General features: G+C 43.2%; 1 protein-coding gene across 1 annotated transcript in view; it reads right to left on the bottom strand.

Moving 5' to 3' along the window:
* The window catches only part of ngef (neuronal guanine nucleotide exchange factor), a gene marked incomplete at its 5' end in the record, with an annotated part of 65423 nt that overhangs the window by 21337 nt on the left and 22149 nt on the right, over nt 1-21937 (bottom strand). The window contains 9 exons of the mRNA XM_041205561.1: nt 109-267; nt 1399-1562; nt 1919-2008; nt 8457-8531; nt 9303-9432; nt 12653-12805; nt 13506-13666; nt 15567-15847; nt 20548-20642. Of these exons, the coding sequence (XP_041061495.1) occupies nt 109-267; nt 1399-1562; nt 1919-2008; nt 8457-8531; nt 9303-9432; nt 12653-12805; nt 13506-13666; nt 15567-15847; nt 20548-20642 (1308 nt within the window). The remainder of the gene's footprint in view (nt 1-108; nt 268-1398; nt 1563-1918; nt 2009-8456; nt 8532-9302; nt 9433-12652; nt 12806-13505; nt 13667-15566; nt 15848-20547; nt 20643-21937) is intronic.

The raw sequence follows: 21937 nt of genomic DNA, 5'->3' as shown, positions 1-21937 counted from the left end.
AGGTTGTTGGGAAAGATTGGAAGTATTCCTAGAAATTCATCAACTTTGATGCACATTTCCAGAAAATTTCAATTTTTATTTCTTGCACAGCTCTGTTGAGATACTTACAGTGACTTTGCTTTCAGCATATATTGCACCTCTCGGTCATTGTTGTTCTCCAAGAGTCTTAGCAGGAATATATTTGCAAGTGCCTGACCCTGGTCCTCTAGCTCTTGTACCCGAAGGAGGCCTCGAAGTGCATAGTCAAACACTTCATACCTGTCACCACTAGAAATAAAAAACATCATAGTTAAGAACCATACTGAATAGTCTGGGGAAGAATTTCTGCAAGGTCTGTCCAGAAAATCGCCTCTTATTTAAGAGACAGTTCTAGAATTATTAGCACGAGACAATTCTCTTTCTGTCCCTTAATAATGAGATTGGGAGGCCTGAATAACGTTTTATCATAAGATATTTCACCGTTAACGTGAATAAACTTCCTTTAGGACTACTGGAAGTACTTCAGGGTGAATTTTCCACTTCTCCGCGCACAGATATGGAAAATTTACCTTTTTAATTCTGTTTTTGCCCTGATATTATGCCTGAGCTATAAAAAAACTTCATTGGATGATGGCAATCAAGTGTGTAAACTGCAGTTATTATGAGGGTAATATTTTAAAGGGATATTCTTGAATGTAAGTGCTCATCAAGATGTAGCATTGGACAATAGAGAGTTTTCCTTTTGCAGGCAACCAGAGACAATGGCAACCACTCACAGGTCAAATATCAAACAGCCAGACGTGGAGTGAAGTGCCTCTAATGTGTCTCAAAAAAGTGCATCAGAAGAATATCCTCGACTGACCAACATTATATTGTTTATTTCCCACACCAGCCATCCTGTGATCTCTCTGAGTGAGATTGCTAGATAGTAATGAATTTATGACTGTTTAGTCTACTAGGAGCTAGATTGAGACTATCAAAAACTCATTTCACATAAGACTGTTACAGCCAAAAGACAGAAGAGACATTCATCCCATCAATCTAGGCTTGAATTTAACCCATGTCCCAAGGGTGAATGACCAGTGTCAAATCCACTGGACATCCAGCACCCTGATGAAAGCTTTTCTATCCAGGTTCCACCTCTGAAACTATCCAAAAAACCTTGTAAACAAATCATTATACACTCACATATACATTTGTGTCTTTACCTTTCCATACCTCTTCTTTCGGAAACTAGAAATTCTTGATAATGCAGCAGCCAGAAAATCAGATTTCAAAATTACAAAGCTGCAATTCTTAAAGGAATAAATCTCATATGGCATGGACAAGCCTTAAAGCTATATTACATGAAACCATACAATACTTGAATTTAGTTTTGTTCACATTGACCATAGCTCTGATGCTTTTGTGATGACTCACTAGGAATGTTTCTTGGTTATTAGGAAAAGATCATTGAACAGAATCAGGTACACTGGCTTGAACAGTTTCTTCTTCCTAAAGGTTCGTGTTGCTTTCTGTCCTGACATTTGTTCCAGTTCACCTTCTTTCAGCAGCCACCGAGATTGGGAGATGATTGGCACAGCCTGGGGAAAGTACAGTGTTGGTTAGATGGAATGTTTAGTAATAATAAAATAAAGATGGTCTATTGATCTGTCTATGGTTACTGGTCAGAAATGCTTAATGATATTGTTTAAGTGGAAGCTATTGTTCTTCACTAGTCTACCTTGTTATAATTAGAGAATTCCTTTAAAAATATACATATTGTAACACACATTTTATATGACTTTTATACAGCATAAAGAGTGATTTTATCTTCTATTTTGTTTATAATTTGATTTTTCTTTACCTTGGTCCTCCAATCCACTCTTTTTTTTCTGAAGAGTTCTCTAAAGGTCATGTGTACTCTTATATAGACAGGGGTCTATTTTTCTATTCATACCTTGACTTTAAACTCCAGTTTCTTCTCAAAGTTGATCAGCTGCTCAGTTCTACCCATTTTTTTCACACGTTCACTACACTCTTTGATAACCTTCAACAAGAAGAAATTACTAGACAGATTATCACAGTCAATACATCTTTACAAGATTACATTTAGAAAATGCCAAGCTCCTGATGTCATATGTCATTTAATTCTTCATTTGTTCTATTTCCTTGCAAGATTGGCTTAATCCGTAACTGTGCATAAAAAGATGTTCCTGCAAGATTGCTTTATAGAGGAAACATTAATGTTAAATTGATAATTTTAACTCGGCAGATGCCACAAGCAGGAACAACATGCCTGAGTTTGTAGTTGCTGCTAACTTAGTTTCTGTAGATGGAATTTTCCTGGAGCCCAGGAAAGCACTGAGCCTCCTAACTAATTAAAATGAATCAGTAACTGCATCATAGACTATACGTAGAATGAAAATGCACAGAACAGTTTTCGCTTTAAGTGTGCTTAATCCCATATTTGTGTGGAGTAAGTGCATCTGATAAGACAACCCATCAGCATGTTGTGAGGGTAAAGCTCATCTGTACCATTTGTGCAGGAGATCAGAAAATTAAGACAAAGGGACTTAGACATGATTCTTTTGTCCTACTATTTACCATCTAGTTGTAATTTATGTGCCATCTCCTTGTGCACCAACACTTTACTAACCATTAAACAAGCTGGAATTGGTGTGTTGTGGCTTAGCACACTTACTGTCTGCACACTTCATGTAGCAGCCACTAGATTTTGCCAGGCATTTTTGTCACTTATACAGCCTCTGCACATGTTAAAACTCACATTAAAGATATTATAAGCCATTTAGACGTTAGCAACATTTTTATCTTCCTATGTGGCCATTTTTATTCAAAGGCTATGGGCGGAATTTTCCCAGAATTGCACTAAGTGCGCTAGCGGGCCGGTAAAATGGAGTCCTACCCACCGATGAAAATGGCAGATTTTCATGCCGTAACGTCCCGAGCCCACCTCATTATTTATTCACTCCCATGAAACACGCCGTTTCCATGGCAGGTTGGCTCCATTCGCCCGCTTGGCATCACCTCACTGTTGCACCATGCCAGCCGCCATCTTTAAAAGGCAGTGGCCAGCAAAGCGCTCATCGCCACCAGCTCACCACCGCTGCCTGGGAGACATGGCCAGCAAAGGCAAAAAGACTACAGCACCCCAGTTCAACGACAGGTCCCCTGAGCGACTGCTGGATGCCGTGGAGGCCCGCACGGGAATATTCTGCCCCCACTCTGGCCACAGGATGGGCAGCAAAGTCATCAACCTGGCTTGGGAGGCGGTGGCAGCGGTGGTCAGTGCGAAAGCCCTGCAGAAGAGGACAGCCATCCAGTGCCGCAAAAGAATAAATGATCTCCTCCATTCCACCAGGGTAAGTCACGCTTCTCATCGCTCCCAACTCACACACTCACAATCCCAACCCACATCCACAGGGCCCTCACTCACTGCCAGTGCAAAGGTCTTCACTATTCACTCTCTCACACACACCTTCATTGTCCTCATTCCATCCATGGGACCACTCACCACCCACACAGGCCAGGCATATTTACCATCTGGCCCTGCAGGCGTCCTGATAGACTCTCCCCATCTCTATCCATGCAGGACAAACTGGCTCACAACAGAAGGGAGAGGTCGCAGACAGGTGGAAGGATGCCAGAGATAAAAACTCTGACAGAATTCAAAAACAGAGCCATCCAGCTGGATGGTGATGACCAGGACCGGTCCTGTGCTGATGGTGAAGTTGGCGCCGCTCTAGCAAGTGAAGATCCATCTGACGACCATGCTGTGAGTGATGCGTCCTCTTTCACAGACCACTGCCATGCACCAATTATCTCCCCTTGCTTTTGCAGGTGCATCTGGGAAGCAGCAGACGGAGTCCATGACCCAGGGCCTCCAATCAAGCCCCAGTGAAACCTCTGAAGAGGAATCTGAAGGCACCCTCCCTGAAGTCCCATCACAGCGCTCACCCACACTCTTCACACACCTCGCTGGGACCTAGCTTCAGAGTAGCCTCAGGATCACAACCTGGTGAGCACATCGCACCGTCTGATCCACAGCAGGTGGAGGCTGGGACTTCCCAGGTCCCCGGCACTCGGAGGACTCCTGGAAGTCAGAACATTGCTGAGTCCGAGTCAGATGATGAGCCTCTGGACTCGGTCATGTCACAGTTGCTGGAGCTGAAAAGGCAAGCTCCGGAACCACAGGAAGGGATGTCCACTGTACTCCTCAGATTGCAAGGCATGGTGGAGCAGTCTGTCCAACTTCAGGCTCAGGTGAAAGCACCAGCATTGCAACGCACTGAGGTCAACACTGGCAAGATGGCGGCTGCCATGGAGACCTTGCTCCAGAATGCCACTCCTGCACTGCTGCACAGGCTTAACTCCATTGCTGATGCCAAAGTTGGCAACAGTGTGTATGTGAGAGGGATGCTGGGCAGCTTAATCTCACTCCAGCTACCCCTTCCCCTCACGGAGTCAGCCAGAGGCCCTCGGGCACCCATAGGGAGGAGGATCAGCAGGTGCACACTCTGGGGCCATCCACTCAGGTGACTCTGGGAGTGACCGGCCCATCCGACTCCCCTCTTCCTGTGACCTCCACAGCTCCAGCTTCACAGGCTGTGGAGGGTGCCACTGCCACACAGCAGGACCCCAAAAGCAGGCCAGGGCCCTCCAGCCTTGGCCCTCCAGAGGACGCCCACCAAAATCATCACAGACAGGGCGTTGCAGTCAGCAGGATGCCTCCAGCTCGCTGTGGATGTTCGGGGAGCACCAAGATGTAGAGGCAGGGTTAGGAAAGTTAGGTAAAAGTAGTTGCACAGCCTGGCCATGGGTGTTGATCACTTATAAATACTGTTCACTATTGTCAATAAACTCTAAGAATGTCTCCCTGCCTATGGCTCCTAGTTCTGATGAGCAGTGTTCTTGTCACTCAGATGTGAAACATTTCTGCACAAGATAAAGGCAGGTGTCTTACTCCAGGGCCTCTTCCTGGTGCTCTGTGCAGCCTTCAGACCAAAGCGATGGTCCGCACTTACACTCCCTGGAAACATTACTGATGCCTGCACCTCGCCGGTGCTGGTCATTGCTGCTAGAATGTAGTGGGCAGGGACCACAGAGTTCTCTCATTCTCTCTGTGTGCTTTCAGCACCATTAAGGTGGGGCTGGCTCCCATCACACCAGCATCTGCGATCAGTGATGCTGTGCACCAGCTCCTGAAGGGCTGAGGTGCTGAAGACGGACACAGCATCAGATGCGTCTAAAGTTTCATGGCTGCATCTCTGAGGTGGCCCTGATCATGGAGCGAAAGCGAGCAGCCCTCAGCCAGACAGGGGTCAGACATACTCAGAGGTTATGTGAAGATCAATGGAGTGTCCTCACTGCACATTGTCATCATCCTCCTATGATCAAGTGACTATTAGGGCCTTCACTGCATCTCCATGACAGGAGTATTCTCACAGAGGGTATTGGCACCGCCATAAGCCAGACTGGAGTCAAACATTCACAACTGCGATGTAAGGATCTATGGGGATGCCTCACTGCATGTCGTCATCATCCTCCGCAAATCTGGCAGCTATGAGGGCCTCCCGAGGATGCCTGCCTCGTCTGGCCAGCGCGGGAACCTCATGCTCATCATTGTCACTGAGAACATCCTCACCCTCATCCATGTCAGCATCCTCCTCATCCACGAAGACCACCAGCCCCTCCATCTCCCCCTCAGCCAGCTCGTCTCCCCCATTGAAGTGCCAGGTTGTAAAGGGTACAGCAGACAATGATGATGCATGACATCCTCTGTGGACTGTATTGCAGGGCTCCACCAGACCGGCGCAGGCACCGGAACCTCATTTTCAGCATCCCGATGGTTTGCTCCACCAAGTTGCTGCTGCATGAGCCTCATTATACCGTCACTCTACTGCAGTCTGAGGCCGCTGCACAGGTGTCATCAGTCACAGCCTCTGCGGGTAGCCCTTGTCCCCAAGGAGCCATCCCTGCAGTCCTTATGGACCCTGGAAGACTGCAGGGATCTGCGAGCAACTCAGGATGTAGGCGTCGTGCACAGTCCCTGGAAACCATGCGCACACCTGCAGGATGCGTTTCTGGTGGTCGCACACCAGCTGTGCCTTCAGTGAGTGGAAGCCCTTGTGGTTGGTGGAGTCCACTGAGTGTAGCAATGGAGACCTGAGCGCAACATGAGTGCAGTCAATCACACCCTGCACCTGTAGGAATCCCGAGATCTAGGCACATCCAATGGCCTTTGCATCCTAACTGTGCTGGTCCCAGGCGAAATGCACAAAGTTGTGTGTCATGGAGAAGATGGTATCCATGACCTCATGGATGCATTTGTGGGTGGTGGATTGTGAAATCCCCCAGAGGTCACCTGTGGAGCCCTGAAAGGAGCCACTGGCATAGAAATTGAGAGTCACGGTCACTTTCACAGCCACTGGTAGCGGATGCCCTCCATGTCCCCGCGGCGCCAAGTCCTGCAGTAAGTGACAGATGTGAGCCACCAGGTCCCTAGACCTGCGCAGTCGTTGGCGATACTGGTTCTCAGTCATCTGCAGGAATGACAGGCGGCGTCAATAGACTCTGGGTGTCGCTAGGCACTGACCAGTCACGGCTCACTGTCACTCCTGGGCAGTGTGTGTGGGAGTCCTTGCTGTCCCCTCTTCATGAGATTGCTGCCCCTGCCTTTGCGCAGCCAGGACTCTCAGTCGCTCTCTCCTCTGTCTTCCAAGGTCTCTGTCGGCCATCAGTCTTACAGCTAGGTCACCAGGGTCCATGATCATGACATGGTCCTCCTGCATCTTGAAAGAGAGAGAGTTGTGGTTATCATGGCTGTACTTAGCACCTTACCTGGCCCTCTGTGACTGCCCCTGAATGCTTCCCGGAGAATGCTGGTCACCCCTCGGATGGCCAGAGATGAATGTGCTGCATGGCTGCCCTATCAACCTTTGACATGGGGGGCACTGGTCCAAACCAGGATGCTGAGATTGCAAGGGGCTGTGGAGTGCCTCCAGCAGGTACTGCTCCATGGCTAGTGTTGGTGAGGAGATTGTACAACACATGCAGTCCAACTGCTCCATGGTCCAATAAAGTGGTAGCGGACTCAAAGTCTGTGCCGGGGGTGGGGACGAGGGGGATTCAGGGGTAAGGTATGGAGTGCTTGGCGGCCCTTTGTTGCCATGCGTTGCTTGCATGGACAGACAGGCTAGGAGCCTGACTCCAGTCAAATCACTGTGGCTGCTCCTGATTTGTCTCAGTTGCAGAGGCATGGTCAGTTTATACAGGTGTCCCTAATGTGTGGCCATTTCCCTCGCTTCCCCTGACCCAAACCTTGATTGCCTGTACGCGGGATGCAGTGCCAGGGCAGCACTTGCTCCCCACCCTGCACCCCCATCAACATCGGTCACCGCCAAGGCTGGCCAGCACTTCCCCCCAGACACCCTCTCCCCCTCAGCAGTCGCCTCCAAGGCTGGCCAGCACTTGCCCCCGGACATCCCCGCTCCCTCAGCAGTCGCCTGAGGGGCCAGGCATCAGTTGCCCCCGCTCCCTCCCCCCAACACCCAGCACCCCTGAGGTCTGTAAACAACAAGTGAGCTGTGGTGAACGCTGCTGCTCACTCACCTCAGTTCCCCCAAAGTGAAGGCCACCAAGTACATTTCGCCTGTGTGCTGTTGTGAAACACGTCAGCGTGCTTTCCTGCCAACGTGGACAGGTGATACGGTGGGATTCCAAGAGCCTGGCGGGATGGCCTTTTAATTAAATGCTGTATTACAATTAGCTCCCCGCTGACCAATGGTGGGAAACGCAGCCCACCATTGGTGGGCTGAGCGGACGATTGCGACCTGCCTTCATGCCGTTGTGAAGCAGATCGCGCTATATTTTACGCGCACGCCACCTATCATGCTGGCCGCCAGTCGGCTCGGAAAATTCCGCCCTTTGTCTCTCTCTAAATTTATGGATTACGTTTAAAGGGTTGTTGGCATGCAATTTTGTGCCCCCTCCTCCTCCTTTGTTCCCACCTACCACTGCTCCTCACCCTCCAAAGAGCTCTCAACCCCAAGCCCAAAAATGGGCAGGGAGTCATTGTAATTAAAGCTGACTACACAAAATTAGAGAGGATCAACAAATTAATGATCAGGGTTCTAATAATGGACAGGTAGAGAGCTGACTGAAAATCTACCCATGTATATTGTCACAGTCTTTTACTATGTTTTATGGTGTCTGAATTACAATACCATGTGTGCACACCTTAATATAGAGGTCAAGAATTATAAATGCTTGCATGGAAGGCACAGCAAACATGCAAAAGAAAAATGATTAAAAAGGGAAGGGTTGACTTCCATGGAAATGAAAATCAGGAGCACTGTATAATGGGTGGCACAAGCCAACATCAGGTGTTTGTATTAGTGTCCAAACTCAAAATTACTAGTGAAGAGTGAGCAAAGAGGCTGGATAAAAAAAGGAAAAAGGGAATGTTGCTCTTGTACCTTTTCAAGTTCTTTATGTGCGTTCACAGCTGTGCTTTCCCTCTTTGACTCTTCTTCTGCTGTTTTCAAGATATTCTGTCAAACAAAATTGAATTCAGAGGCATAAGCTACTTAGCTGTACATTTTTATGAACATACATGACATCCGTTTAGTCGCCTTGTACCTTTCTTAATCCTATGCTGCTTCAAATATCTGCTCTCAGTGGGGTATAGGAGAAACTAAATAATATCTGCATTCCCTTCCAGTGGAACCTATTACCATGACACAGCATTCTACCTGCTATGAAAGGATGAGGTTCATTCAACCAAGATATGTGACTGTAAAGTGATAAGCAGCCTTGAGGATTGAATTGGGAATCAAATTCTTGGCTGCTTGAGTGGCCTCAATTACACGACAAATAAAAAAACACTTTTGTATACTTCTGAAGCTTCCAATTTTTTGTGCACAGTGGATTTTTTTTGGAATCTGATACAATACCCCTAGAGGCCTGTGACCCACTCAAAAAACCCCAAGCTACAAAATGTTCATGTTATATCTATTTGAGTCATTGTGAAAGAAAGACCTCATTAACCAAGTTCAAAATGAATATTACACCAACTGTTGAGTAATATTTATACTTTTGTAGCACTTAATAGATTTTTATTTAAAATATAGGAATTACATTTTACTGGGTAGTATGGAAACACTTGACTCAACCCAGCAATTTGATAGAATGTACTGTTGATGTCCCACAGCATCACACAATCACCTTCATTGTATAAAATAATGATCATAGTACTAATAGATGCTGAAATGTTTGCCTAAAAAACATAGTCAGTCTGATAACTATAGAGCGATCTCAGGTACCTGTACCAGCAGTTTTAATCGTGTTATCCTTTGAAAAGGCAGGATAAGAAATGATGGGAAGGGTAGTCCTCTACATTTGGGATCTTTTTCGAGCTCAGCCATCACATTACGGAACTGGAGGTTACTTTCCCTTTGAAGAAGAAGTGCAAAGTCAAGGCAACAGTTCTTTAAAATGTTAATGAAGCTTATATTTGAAATTCAGCCATAATATATACATTCTTTCCCATGTTATGCCTTAAAATCTCAGGATTTTAAGTTTCCTTAAAATTTGCCAAAAACTATTTCTGAACATTGTCTAGAATGTGACATTGCCCCAGAGACCCAGATGCTTTTTGTGGGTGTGTGAAGTGCTAGAGATCAGGAGGTGTCTCTGAAGAGCTTGGAGTTCTACAGACCAGCGGTCTAGCATTTTTTAAAAAAGTGATCACAGTTGACGAAGGCACTGGGGACGGAACAGGCAGCATAATGTAGACAAAGCCTCAGATAGATGATTTCACCAGTTAAATGCACAACACTTTGGAGAACCATTTTGCAATTTGAGGAGAAGGGGTGGTCCTATGAACTGCAATATTTTCTAAACTATCCATGGACAGATTGAGCAGAGGATGATTTTGGTACTTTTTTAAGTACTCAAAAATGGTGGAGCCCAACACGTAAGTGCAAAAAAACAAGGCTGAAGCATTTGCATTGATCTTCAGCCAGAATTAACAAGTTGATGATCTATCTTGGTCTCCTCCTGAGCTCCCCACCATCAGAGAAGCCAGCTTTCAGCCAATTCAGTTCACACCACATGATTGCAAGAAACAGCTGAGAGCATTGGACACTGCGAAGGTAATGGGTCCTGACAAATCCCAGCCACAGTGCTGACACCTTGTGCTCCAGAACTAACCATGCCTCTAGTCAAGCTGTTCCAACACAGCTACAATACTGTTATCTAACAAAGTGAGAAATTGCACAGGTATGTCCTGTTCTCAAAGAGCAGGACAAATCCAAGTTGGCCAATGGTTGATCCAACACGCTACTCTCAATCATCAACAAAGCAATGGAAGATGCTGTCAACTGTGCTATTCATTGGCAACTACTCATCAATAACCTGCTCACTGTTGCATTGTTTGGGTTCCGCCATGGCTACCCTGCTCTGGACCCATTAAAGCCTATGTCCAAACATGGAAAGAAGAAATGAATTCCAGAGATAAGGTAAGCATGACATCACTTGGCATTAAGGCAGCATTTGAGTGTGATATCAAGGAGCCCCAGCAAAACTGAAGTCAATGGGAATCGGGGGGGTAAACTCTCCAATGGTTGGAGTCATACCTAGTGAAAAAGGAAGATGGCTGTTGGAGGTCAAGCATTTAAGCCCCAGGACATTGTTGCAGGAGTTCCACAGTGTAATATTCTTAGCCCAACCATCTCCATCCATCTGCTTACTCAATGACCTTCTCCCCTTCATAAAATCCGAAGTGAAGCTGTTCAGTAATGATTGCACAGTGTTCCATTCTATTCAAAATTCTTCAGAATTTTGCACGCAGCAAGACCTGGGCAACATTCAGGCCTGGGCAACATTCAGGCTTGGGTTGATAAGTGGCAAGTAACATTTGTGCCAAGCAATAACCATCTCCAACTACCTCTTGACATTCAATGGCATTACCATTACTGAATCACACACGATTCACATCTTGAAGGTAACCATTGACCAGAAACTGAACAGGACCAGCCACCTAAATACTGTGATTACAAGAGCAGGTCAGAGGTTGGGAATTCTGGGGCGAGTGCTTCACCTCCTGGCTTCTCAAAGATTTTCCATTATCTACAAGGGGCAAGTCAGGTTACTCTCCACTTGCCTGGATAAGTGCAGTTCCAAAAGCCTTCATGAAGCATCACACCATCCATGACAAACCACCCACTTTATTAACACCACATCCACTACCTTAAACATTCACTCCCCCCACAAGCATCCTGTGGCTGCAGTGTATAGCATCCAGAAGATACACTGCGGCTACTCATCAAGACTTCTTGAACAGCACTTCCCAAACCTAGGGTCTCGAGAAGGATAAGGGCAGCCACCAGCTGCAAGTTCCCTCCCAAATCACACACCATGTCGAGTTGACAACATATTGCCATTCCTTCATCCACATTGGGTCAAAATCTTAAAACTTCTACCCAGCCAACCTGTGAGAGTACTTTCACCACATGGACTTCAGTAGTTCAAGGAGGCAGCTCGCTAATACTTTCCCAAGGGCAATTAGGGACGGACAATAAATGCTGGGGCTGTCAATGATATTAACATGCGTAATTGAATTAAAAAGATTTGAAATTTTTAATGGAAATGGGAAATGTCAAAGTGCACATTCCAGGCAACTCTCCGCCATTGACAATATTCTAACAATGTTAAGCATTGTTCTTGACTTGTCAGATATACCACCATTTGCAACAGGAATGTGAAATGCCAGTTCAAACAATTCAAGAAAATAGGAAGCAAAATACTGTGGATGTTGGAAATTTGAAGTAAAAACAAAAAATACTAGAAATACTTAGCAGGTCAGGCTGCGAAAGAACAGAAAGACTTGTATCTGTATAACACTTTTCACAGTCACCAGCCATCTCAACGCACTTTACAGTCAATAAAGTACTTTTGTAGAGTAATCGCTGTTGTAATGTCGGAAATGTGGCTGTCCGTTTACACATAGCAAGCACCCTCAAATACCAATGTAATAATGACGTACCAGCTAATTTTTTTTTTGTATGATGTTCATTGAGGGATAAATATTGGCCAGGACACCAGGGATTACATCCCTACTCTGCTTTGAAATTGTGCCATGGGGTCTTTTATGTCTGCCTGAGAGGGCAGATGGGGCCTCAGTTTAATGGCTCATCCATAAGATAACACCTCCAACAGTACCTCAGTACTGTAGTGGAGTGTTAGCCTTGATTTTTACGCTCTTGTCCTGGAGCGGAACTTGAACCCAGAACTTTGTTACTTTGAGACGAGAGCTACCAACTGAGCCACAGCTAACATCCATGTAGAAAGGTAGGATTAATGTTTCAGATCTTAGCCCTTTCACCAGAACCAGTTCCGATGAAGAGTTGTGAAACCTGAAATGTTAATCGCACCTTTCTGTCTTCACAGACACAGCCTGACCTGCTGGGTGTTTAGGAAAAACAGGTTTCTTTGAGATTCAAATGTGACTGTTGCCACAAAGCTAACACCAGCAAATTTTATGCATGTAGGTGAGATACTGCATCTATATTAGGCTCAGTGGCACATTTATTCAGACACATGCACAGCCTACATGCACAACTGTAACAACGTTTGTTCTTCCATCCTGTTCAGAAACATCAATGAAGCATACATTGCTCGTCGATAGGCAGCCTCCTGGTAGCTCTGGTTTGTAACATAGGGGATGTAGACATTGAAGTGATTGACAGTATGTTCATACACAATATCACAGACATCTGAGATGACAATGTCTTCTTCTATACGGTGCTCCAGGTCCCGAAAGAATCTGAAAGTAAAAAGTAATGTACTCAATAATGTTTGCTGACTGAAATCGAAACAATCTATCAGTGTACACTGATAAGGGTTATAAAGAGAGACAGCTGCACCTTTACAAGTGCCTTGGTTCTGCTCATGCTTGATACTTTAGAACAGCAGGCTGGGGAAGCCTGTGGACAGATTCACATTGAATTCTTCCTGCAGTGGCATCTGCTACAAACTTACTACATGAAAAGCACAAAACACAAAAAAAAACAAAACTGAGACACACCAATAAGATTATAGGTCTATGTCTCTATAGGGTTACACTAAGATTTGCATTTATTTAGCACCTTTCATGACCTAAGAACATCCCTAAGTGCTCTACTGCCAAATTAAGTGTTTTTGAAGTGCAAACACTGTTGAAATGTTGCAAACACAGCAGCTAGTTTATGCACAGCAAGCTCCCACAAACAACAATGTGATCATTGCCAGATAATCTGTTTTAATGATGATGGTTGATGAATTAATACAAGCCACAACAGGTATAGCTTTCTTCTTCGAATTAGTGCCAGGGGACAGTTCTCAGATGTAAAATTAATAGGATCAACTGTTCAAAAAGTCAATTCAAGCACGATGAAAATTTTCCAAAATTTGAAGTCAATGGCACTGATCTCACAATTATCTGAAGCTTGTTGTACATTTAGTAGGTTTGACATTCCTTGGCTTACCTTTCACTGACTGCTTTGATGTCAAGGATGTTCGAGAAAATATGATGTTTCTCAATGGGACTGAGTGCTTCACTAAGTTGTTCAGATTTCATGAAGTGGAAAACTAGGATCTCCAGACTCTTGTAGTAAGAAGCTTCAGAGGTGACAAGTTCAAACATTGCCTGAAGAAAAATTGTTGAGTGATAAAATTCACATTTTTATATCCTTAAAACACTTAGGATTAATATGTATGTCATATCAAACTTTAATGTTATTTGTTCTTTCCTTTTAACTCTTAGATTTTGCACACATGAATGCATTTTTAAAATATTTCACTACGCAAACACCATAAGACCTCACATTCAATGTGTGTCTGGATCCTGTAGAGTCTTAGTAATGTAATGGATAAGGACATTCATCTTATGGAACATTAATGGTCAGACTGGGTTTACACTAAATTCCATAATTTATGTAGTGGAATATTGTAAGCAGCACGATTCTACAGAAATAGTTTTCTTCTGCCTCCAGGTCGCAAAGGCACGTTTCCTTCTTCCCTGCTGTCTCTATCTCATAAGAGACACCCCCTTCTTCCTCCCTCCCTTCAGTAAGTGAAAGTTCTCTCACCTTCTCCCAATTTGTCCTCACTGCCACTTCTAACTTTTCTCTAATGTTGCTGCATTGTTTGGGAATTATAATATGCTGCACTTTATGGCTGAGAATTTCCAATATCACAATAATAACAGCAAAAGAGTTCAATCTGCTGAGGGAAGATCCAAAGTACTTGGCAGGGGCTGGGAGCAGACATGAGGGATGAATTGGGAGTGGAGTGAGACCATTTCACCCAAGTTTATGTTGGCTGATCTGGTGAACTCAGTACAGCATGGGAAGTATAAATTCCTCTTCAATTTCACCTTCAAAGGTAAACACACTCCTACCAGCTGTGAAATTGACTATCTGCATAAAACATGAACAGTTGACATGCCGTGTAAAACATTTCTTACATTATTTTATGTTCTTTTGTCATGACCATTTTCAATTATTGTCGCGTATTTTACATGAACATTTTTTTACCACATCAATATGTGGCAAATCTTTATAAATCCCTACATATGGACAGTGTAATCAAAACCTCCATAGAACTATGCTTGTTTGGTAACTTCACACAAATGTTTTTCACCCTTTGGTGAATAGTGGAGAAGTGTTAGGTGACTGATTATCAACCTGTTTGAACAGTGTCATGAACGCTCCTCCAATGTCCTGGAGTGGGACTTGAATTCAGAGCTTCTGGCTCAGAGGCAAGGGTACTAAATCACAACCTCCACAGAACTATAATCGTTGATTATTCTTATCTGCCATGACTGTGAAGGACAATTTCCACTAGTGCCTATTTATATCAAGGTTATAAACTCATACATAAAGAATGTGTTCATAATTTAATTGCAAACAGAAAACTGCAGATATTTCCTCTGTTAGCTGACAAACTGAAGTGAGAATGCACTATAATTAAAATTAAAAATTATTTTAATCACAGCAATTATAAATTTTTTTGGACTTTTGAAGTAGCACTAGTGTTACAGTAGTGAATAACTGGTGGTGTTATGGTTTCAAAATGACTTTAATAAATAAAGTCTTAACATTCCCCACAGCAAAGTCTAGGAATATAACAAAAAATGTATAAAGCCAGAATTGAACTACACTCAGATCATCACCACTGTGCCAAGACAAATGTGGACTGGAAGAATATGGAATCATATTAGATTACTAATTCACTCCGGTCTAGTTCCTAACCTTAACCAGTCACCAACTGGATTGTACTTCAGGTATATCAAAATCCTCACCCTCAGTTGTGATATTCCAATATTGTCTCTCTGATTTATGGGATCTATAGTGAGCTCACTGATGCCTGATGTTGTTGTAAAAAAAAAATAATTTTATTCACTGTCATTTGCAATTTTGTGTGACTGACATCCACTGATGGAAACAGTTTGTAGATGGCCATTTTGAATATTCAGAAGTTTTTGGAATGAATAATGCATTGGAATGTAAAACTACAAATAGGCCTTGCCTTTACTCCTGCCTTACCTCCTGGAGTTTAATTTCCTTGCGACTGAGAGTACTCAACACTGTGCTGTTTCTCACTTTTTCTAAGTTCTGCCATAATTTCATACCCAGGTTATTTGTTCTCTGACTGAGATTGACTGGCTGTGATATCATTTGAGCAGGCGCACTGGAGTCAGTCTTTGCTTCCTGAGGCTTGGCTTCATTTGTGAACTCAGCCGGGTCCTTTTCAGTGCAATCCTGCAACCGTCTTGTCTCAATTTCTTGAAAAGTGCTGTTTTCCCGATATTCCTGGTACAAAAGTTCTACGATAATATAAATTAGTACATTTCAGCTGATGGATCAGATTAACTACACATGCAAGCATTATTTGTGATGCAGGCCAGGGTTCATGGCAGTTTATCAGATCAAGAGAAACAGCAGGACAATTCTTAGACCTACATTATTAGCCTGTGATTCCTTTCACTTTATCTGCTAATGATTATAATGAACATTTCAGGATGAATAGAGCCAGCCTGTGGTACAATCAGCATCCTGATCCATAGTCCAATATAAAACACATAGAAGCATTCATTAGCAGCATCTATACAAATCTGATGGTTTTCAAAGATTGTATTTTTGTACAGAAAAATAATTCCACAAAGGCATGGTGAAGACTACATTGAAATATAGAAACCCATTTAGAATGTGGTTTCAAGTTTCTGAACTTCATACGATTGAGTGATTATCCGTTACCATTTGCCATCATAAGAATGGAATCAATGGCTAGTCAGATAGTTCCCACAAGGAAGGGAAATCAAAAATTCACTGAGGTCACTTATGTGTGATTCCCAGCACCCAAATTCGTAGGCTCATTAGCAAACACTGAGAAGCAAGTCATCCACTCTTCCAGCTGAGTATGATACATTTCCACTGAAATGTCCAACAAAGGAGAATGGAGAGGTCAAGAAGGTAGCTTCCAGAAAAAAAGAGAAGCCAAAAATTCTCAGCCCTTTAAACACAATTTGCTCTCACTCCAGTGGTAGGGCAATGGAAGCAATGCAAATTGGACTGTGAGCCAGATGTGTTGGGTTCATATTGCTCCAGGGTTACTTTTGCAGTGGAAGCACAGTTAAAGTGGAGGCTCCATTGGGAAAGTAGTGGGTTGGTGGTGGGTCAAGGGTTGGGGTGCAGGTGGTGTGGAACATGGTACTGGGACATGGCTTAAGAGGGGACATGTTTTTTAAATTTTTATGATGTTCAATAATTTGTTCAATATATCCTTCATCTCCCTGAGGCAGCTCTGTGCCTCAGGGAGATTATTCTATGCTCTCAAGCATGCATGCAAGAGGTGTGCGCTAGGCCTGCTTGCATTCCCCACCCCCCCCAATCCACGCAGGCAGCACTCAGCGCTGGTGCTCACGTACCTTAATTGGCCCACCCGTGTAAAATTGCAGAGTCCTGTTGATCGCAGGTGGCAGTTGGCTACCCAATTGCACCCTCCTGACCCTGCTGATCCCGCACGCCAGAGCAAAATTTTGCCCAACGTGTGCCGATTAGACTTGGTAGGAGCAGATTTAAACTTTGTGGAGTCCTTTGGAAAGGTGGAGTATCCTTTTGGAGAGGTAGGCTACCCCTTTGGGTATGATCCCAGAACACGTTTGAGGGTGCCCTTTGGAGGGTGCCCTTTGGAGGAAGTAAGGTGCGCTTTGCATCTGTTGAAATGGACATGAGTGTGTGTAAAAAGTGCATAAACTCATTGGAACTGTTAAGAGAGCTGTCAAGAGGAATTGTCAAAAGTGTCACAAGCAACTGTCAAAAGCAACTTTCAAGCTGTCAAGACATTTAAAACTCCTCCTCTTTAAATCTTGAAAGAATTGCTTGCTACTTCGCTCTGTGTGTTGACATAAGCCAGGGGGTTATCATTACTGGATTTGTGCTACATGACTGAATTCACAGACTTCCATTATTACAGCCTTCCATTTCACGGTTTGACTGACAGCTCCAAGTGGTTATAGATTCTTTGAAGTGGGACTATGAATTCTCATGCTTGTTTTTATAAGGAATTAAGCACTTGAATGAAATGTCTGCTTTTATAGGGGATTATGTAGTTGAAGGGATGTAAATGTAATGAATGAGTTTTTTTTAACAAAATAAAATCTGAGAGAGAGACTTAGAATTTTACTTTTTTTAATTTCAGCATGGCTCCTGAGTCATTTGAGGGATAAGTGCTGGAGGGCTGTTTTTTATCTTAATGCTTTTTTAAAAATCTTTGACAAAGTGTAGGTACACCAAGGTAGGCCTCCTGCCCAGCCTGCCTCCACACCTGGCAGCCTCCACAATCATTCTGGGGTCATCTGGCCCAGGTGCCAGAGATGCCTGGCCACCTCAGAATGAAAATCCCAATTTCCAAAGCACTTCCTTCCGATATAGACCCAGGAGTGAAAATTCAGGCCACTCTGTTCAACTTATTTAACAATCTGTCAGTTTCAAGCTTTATTTTTCAGTTTTTTAGTTGAGGAGGAAATTTAAAATCTAAGCTGTTGTTACATAATTAATGCCAATGGTCTAACAGTGTAAGATGTTGTGGTTGTATGTTAAAACAACAAAACAAAGTGCATGGCATGAATTCCCTCCCTAACCCTCTCAACACCACTTTCCTCCTTTAAGTTATTCCTTAAAACTTACCTCTTTAATCAACATTTTGGCCATTTGTCTGAATATTGCCTTATGCATCAAATTTAGTTTGAGAACTGTTTGATCCTATGATGCACCTTGTGACATTTTGCTAAGTTAATGGCATTATATCAATACAAATTGTTTTTTTGCTGCAGTGGCTTTGTTCCCAAGGCAGTGAAACCAAGATTTTCAATCCAAAAACTGCACAGGAAGGTGAGGACACAGCCTAATAGCAGCTGAGAAATTCTTTCCCAGACAGTGTCATCTCTGGAATAAAGAACCTTAACATGGGGCTAGTTTGGTCAGCAGGACAACTTACTGCCTCTGGTTGATATCACAAAGTACCAAAGGTAGGTGAGGAACTGGGTGATGTATCTCATGAACTCTCTTGGTGCATATTTTGATAACCTTCAGAGATCAGAAAATAATTTCCCAGATTTTGATCCCCATGAATTGGCCTAACATTTTCTTCTATCTATGTTTGCCTTCCCCAGGAATTTACATGTCCCTTGACAGTTGGAAGAATTTTGGGGATCGGAATGTTCAATTGCAACATTGGAAACAGGATCAATGTACCAGCTGGGCCTTTCCTATCTGTCACCTTTGTATGCTAAATCTGAGAATGAGAGATCTGCTGTACCTCAATATGATTTTTCCAAGAGTTTATGTATTCCAGCAAACACCAGAGTCAATTTCAGGAAACAATTGCCTTTGTTACTATTGTCCCTGATTGCACACTGTTGCTTGTCATACTGTACCACCCAATTGCTGGTATTTTGCAGGCAGTGGTGAAGGACCGACACTCGTGCTGACCTCGGAGAAAGTTGCTCACAAAGATCTAGCGAGTTCCCCTATTATGACATCAATTTCAATCTGGTGCCAACTGTAGAGGATCTCTGACAACCATGAACAGTGAAGTCAACAAACAGGCTGGACAACCTCAAAATGAAGAATTCTCACAGACAGCAAACCAGGAAGTGAAAAGCACTGACTAATATTCACTTTTTAATTCTTCTACGGAGAGCTTTGGGACATATGGGATTAAGGTAAAAGCAGAAATATCATGAAACACTTTTTAATGGATCATTTTAAAAATCAATGGATTTTTTAAATCATGGAATGGAAGGAATTACACTCCAAACTTGTATAAATAGCTTTACAAGGCCAGAAACATTGTTCAGCAGTATAACTTTAGTATGCCATTAAAACTCAGTTATACTCATTCAACAAGTCATAACATTTTCAATGGTTTTTACAGTGAGAATAGTGCATAAAAAGTTGAAGTTCACATCAAATCACTGATTTCTGTACTGATTGCATCAGCAAGGACTGAAACAGTACAACCTGTGGAGGAGCAGGGTATCACTGACAATAACTTCCAGATTTCTGCATTTAGTTATGCAGGTGCAGACGAGAGAGATTGCTGTCAGTTTCACAGAGTAGTGCTAGCGAATGCTGACAGTTTCTTCTCTAGTGAATCACAAAACCACATGCAAATCAGGTTGTGTATTCTGCACCAAAGCAATAGTACTTAAACTGCAGGTTTAATGATTAAGCAGGGAGATATAGCCTACTAAAATAAAGAAAACCCTTGGTATTTAAATAGCATCTTTCTCAATCTCAGGACATCCCAAAGTACTCAACACCCATTGAAGTACTTTTGATCTGTGGACATTGATGTTGATGATGTAACTACCAATTCGTGTGCAGCAAGATCGCATGAACAAAAATTAGGTAATGATCAGGTAATCTTTTTTGTGACTACATTCGACTGTCAGCCTAGATTTTGTACTCAAGTGGGACTTGAAACCATGACCTTCCAACTCAGAGATGAGAATGTCACCATTGAGTCAAGGTTGATAAAAACTTCTCAAAAAGGTTAATGTTCAAAAAATAAAACAGCTTAAAAAAAAGTTGCCAATGATTTTAGCATTTTTTGTGGGTTTTCTTTTCAGCCTGTGGCTGGATATATTTTGGAAATAATATTTTGCTTATGATGTTGGTTGAATGCAGTTAATAAGCCAAATAATGTAAAAAGGATGAAATGACATGGAAAACTGAAATTTCTGAAGCACCTTGGATTAATAACTATGTACTAATGTTAATTCACCTCCCACATGTTGTCAGGCTCAGTAACTCCCCCAAGCCAGCACCCACTGTTTCGCAAACATGCACATTATAAAATCAACAGCAATGAGACAAAAAAACAAATGGGATGTTCAGGTTCATCATAATTTTGAACCTTTTCATTTTAGCGAGGATACTAATGACAAAATTTTCTCCTTGAATCATATTAGATGCAATAACTTGAAATATTCAAAGACATTGATCATTCACAGAATAGTACCTATGTTTTCAATGAAATGCCACACGTTCTTAAATCTGGTTAAGGAAGCGTTTGCTGGAGAATTTCCATTTTGCTGTGAGCTTGCTAGAAGAAATCTAATATGATACAGAAAGAGATGATCAATGACTTACATAGGATAGTTTTCATTGGAATAATAATATATTTATGAAGTCTTTCATTTCCCTACATTGAACAAATATTAATTATCTATTAACAGCATGCATGTATAGATTAGTTTTCTATTTATTTTGCCCATCTAGCGCTTAGTATCCTTCAGAATGATCTTCAGAAATCCTCCACTTACTTTGTGACACATTACCAGCCTCATGCTTGTTATTAATAGATTCTTCAATTACGCATAGACCTCCCCCAGCTGGTTGATGCCCACAAACAGAAGCAAAAAAGTAAACACCTTGCTGAGGGATGAATTAGATTTATGTGGTATTTCTCATTGGCTCTGAGAGCATACATGAACAAAATGAATTTGGACCTGCAAAAATGGCCAGGGTTTAATGGCCCTGCCACGGTATGTCTCCCCCCGCCGACTTATGCGGCAAGCCATTTAAATCTCCCATCTCCATTCAGTTCAGTGGGACCATAATATCCTGCCAGGACGGGCGGTGGTGGGGGGGGGCGGGGGGGGGGGGGGGGGGGGGGGGGGGGGGGGGGGGGGGTGGGGGGTGGGAGGTGGGGGGGGTTGGGGGGTGCGGTTGTCGTAAAATCTTGGCCTATGGGCATACTTTAGTCTGCCTGATACCTGGAGTTTACATGTGTAGTTTGGATTAATTGTTTTCTGTTAGCAACCTAGTGAGTGCTGTACCATTGGAACAGAAATGAAATGTCCAAGTTACAGAGACCCATTGTCTGTTTTAACAGAGTCAGTTTTACTCATTGACCCAGAATTTGCTGTGGCAGCGCCTTTTGTTAGATCTGCCCCTGTGGCCTTCAGCTCAAATATTTTATACCCACCCAGTTGCTGAGAGTATGAGCTGATGGCATAGCAAGGGACTCAAGGCATCTGAGACTCGAATGAACAGGGTAAGCAACTGTTTAATCTCTTTAAGAAATTAGATTGAAGATTGTGAAATTAACAGTGCAAGGTTGGAGAAGAAAATGTATATTGGAGCTGGTGAATTCAACATCAAACCAGAAAGATAAATAAAGAGACGGGAAGAAAGATTGGATTAAGCAAGGGAGAGAAAAAATAAATTGAAAGGGAAAGTTCAGAAATTGCAAGAATTGTAAGAAATTTTAAATTTGACATCTCTCAAATCTCTAACAATTAAAACCTGAACAAACAAGACTCAGGGCAGAATTTTTTGCTCGGCGGGCGGGTATGCATCCGACCCGCTTGAGAGTGAAATAAAACGCGTTGGCGTCGGCTAAGCGT

Source organism: Carcharodon carcharias, chromosome 2 (assembly GCF_017639515.1).
Source record: "Carcharodon carcharias isolate sCarCar2 chromosome 2, sCarCar2.pri, whole genome shotgun sequence".
In the NCBI taxonomy this organism is placed as follows: domain Eukaryota; kingdom Metazoa; phylum Chordata; class Chondrichthyes; order Lamniformes; family Lamnidae; genus Carcharodon; species Carcharodon carcharias.
This window is presented reverse-complemented; position numbering and strand designations above follow the sequence as displayed.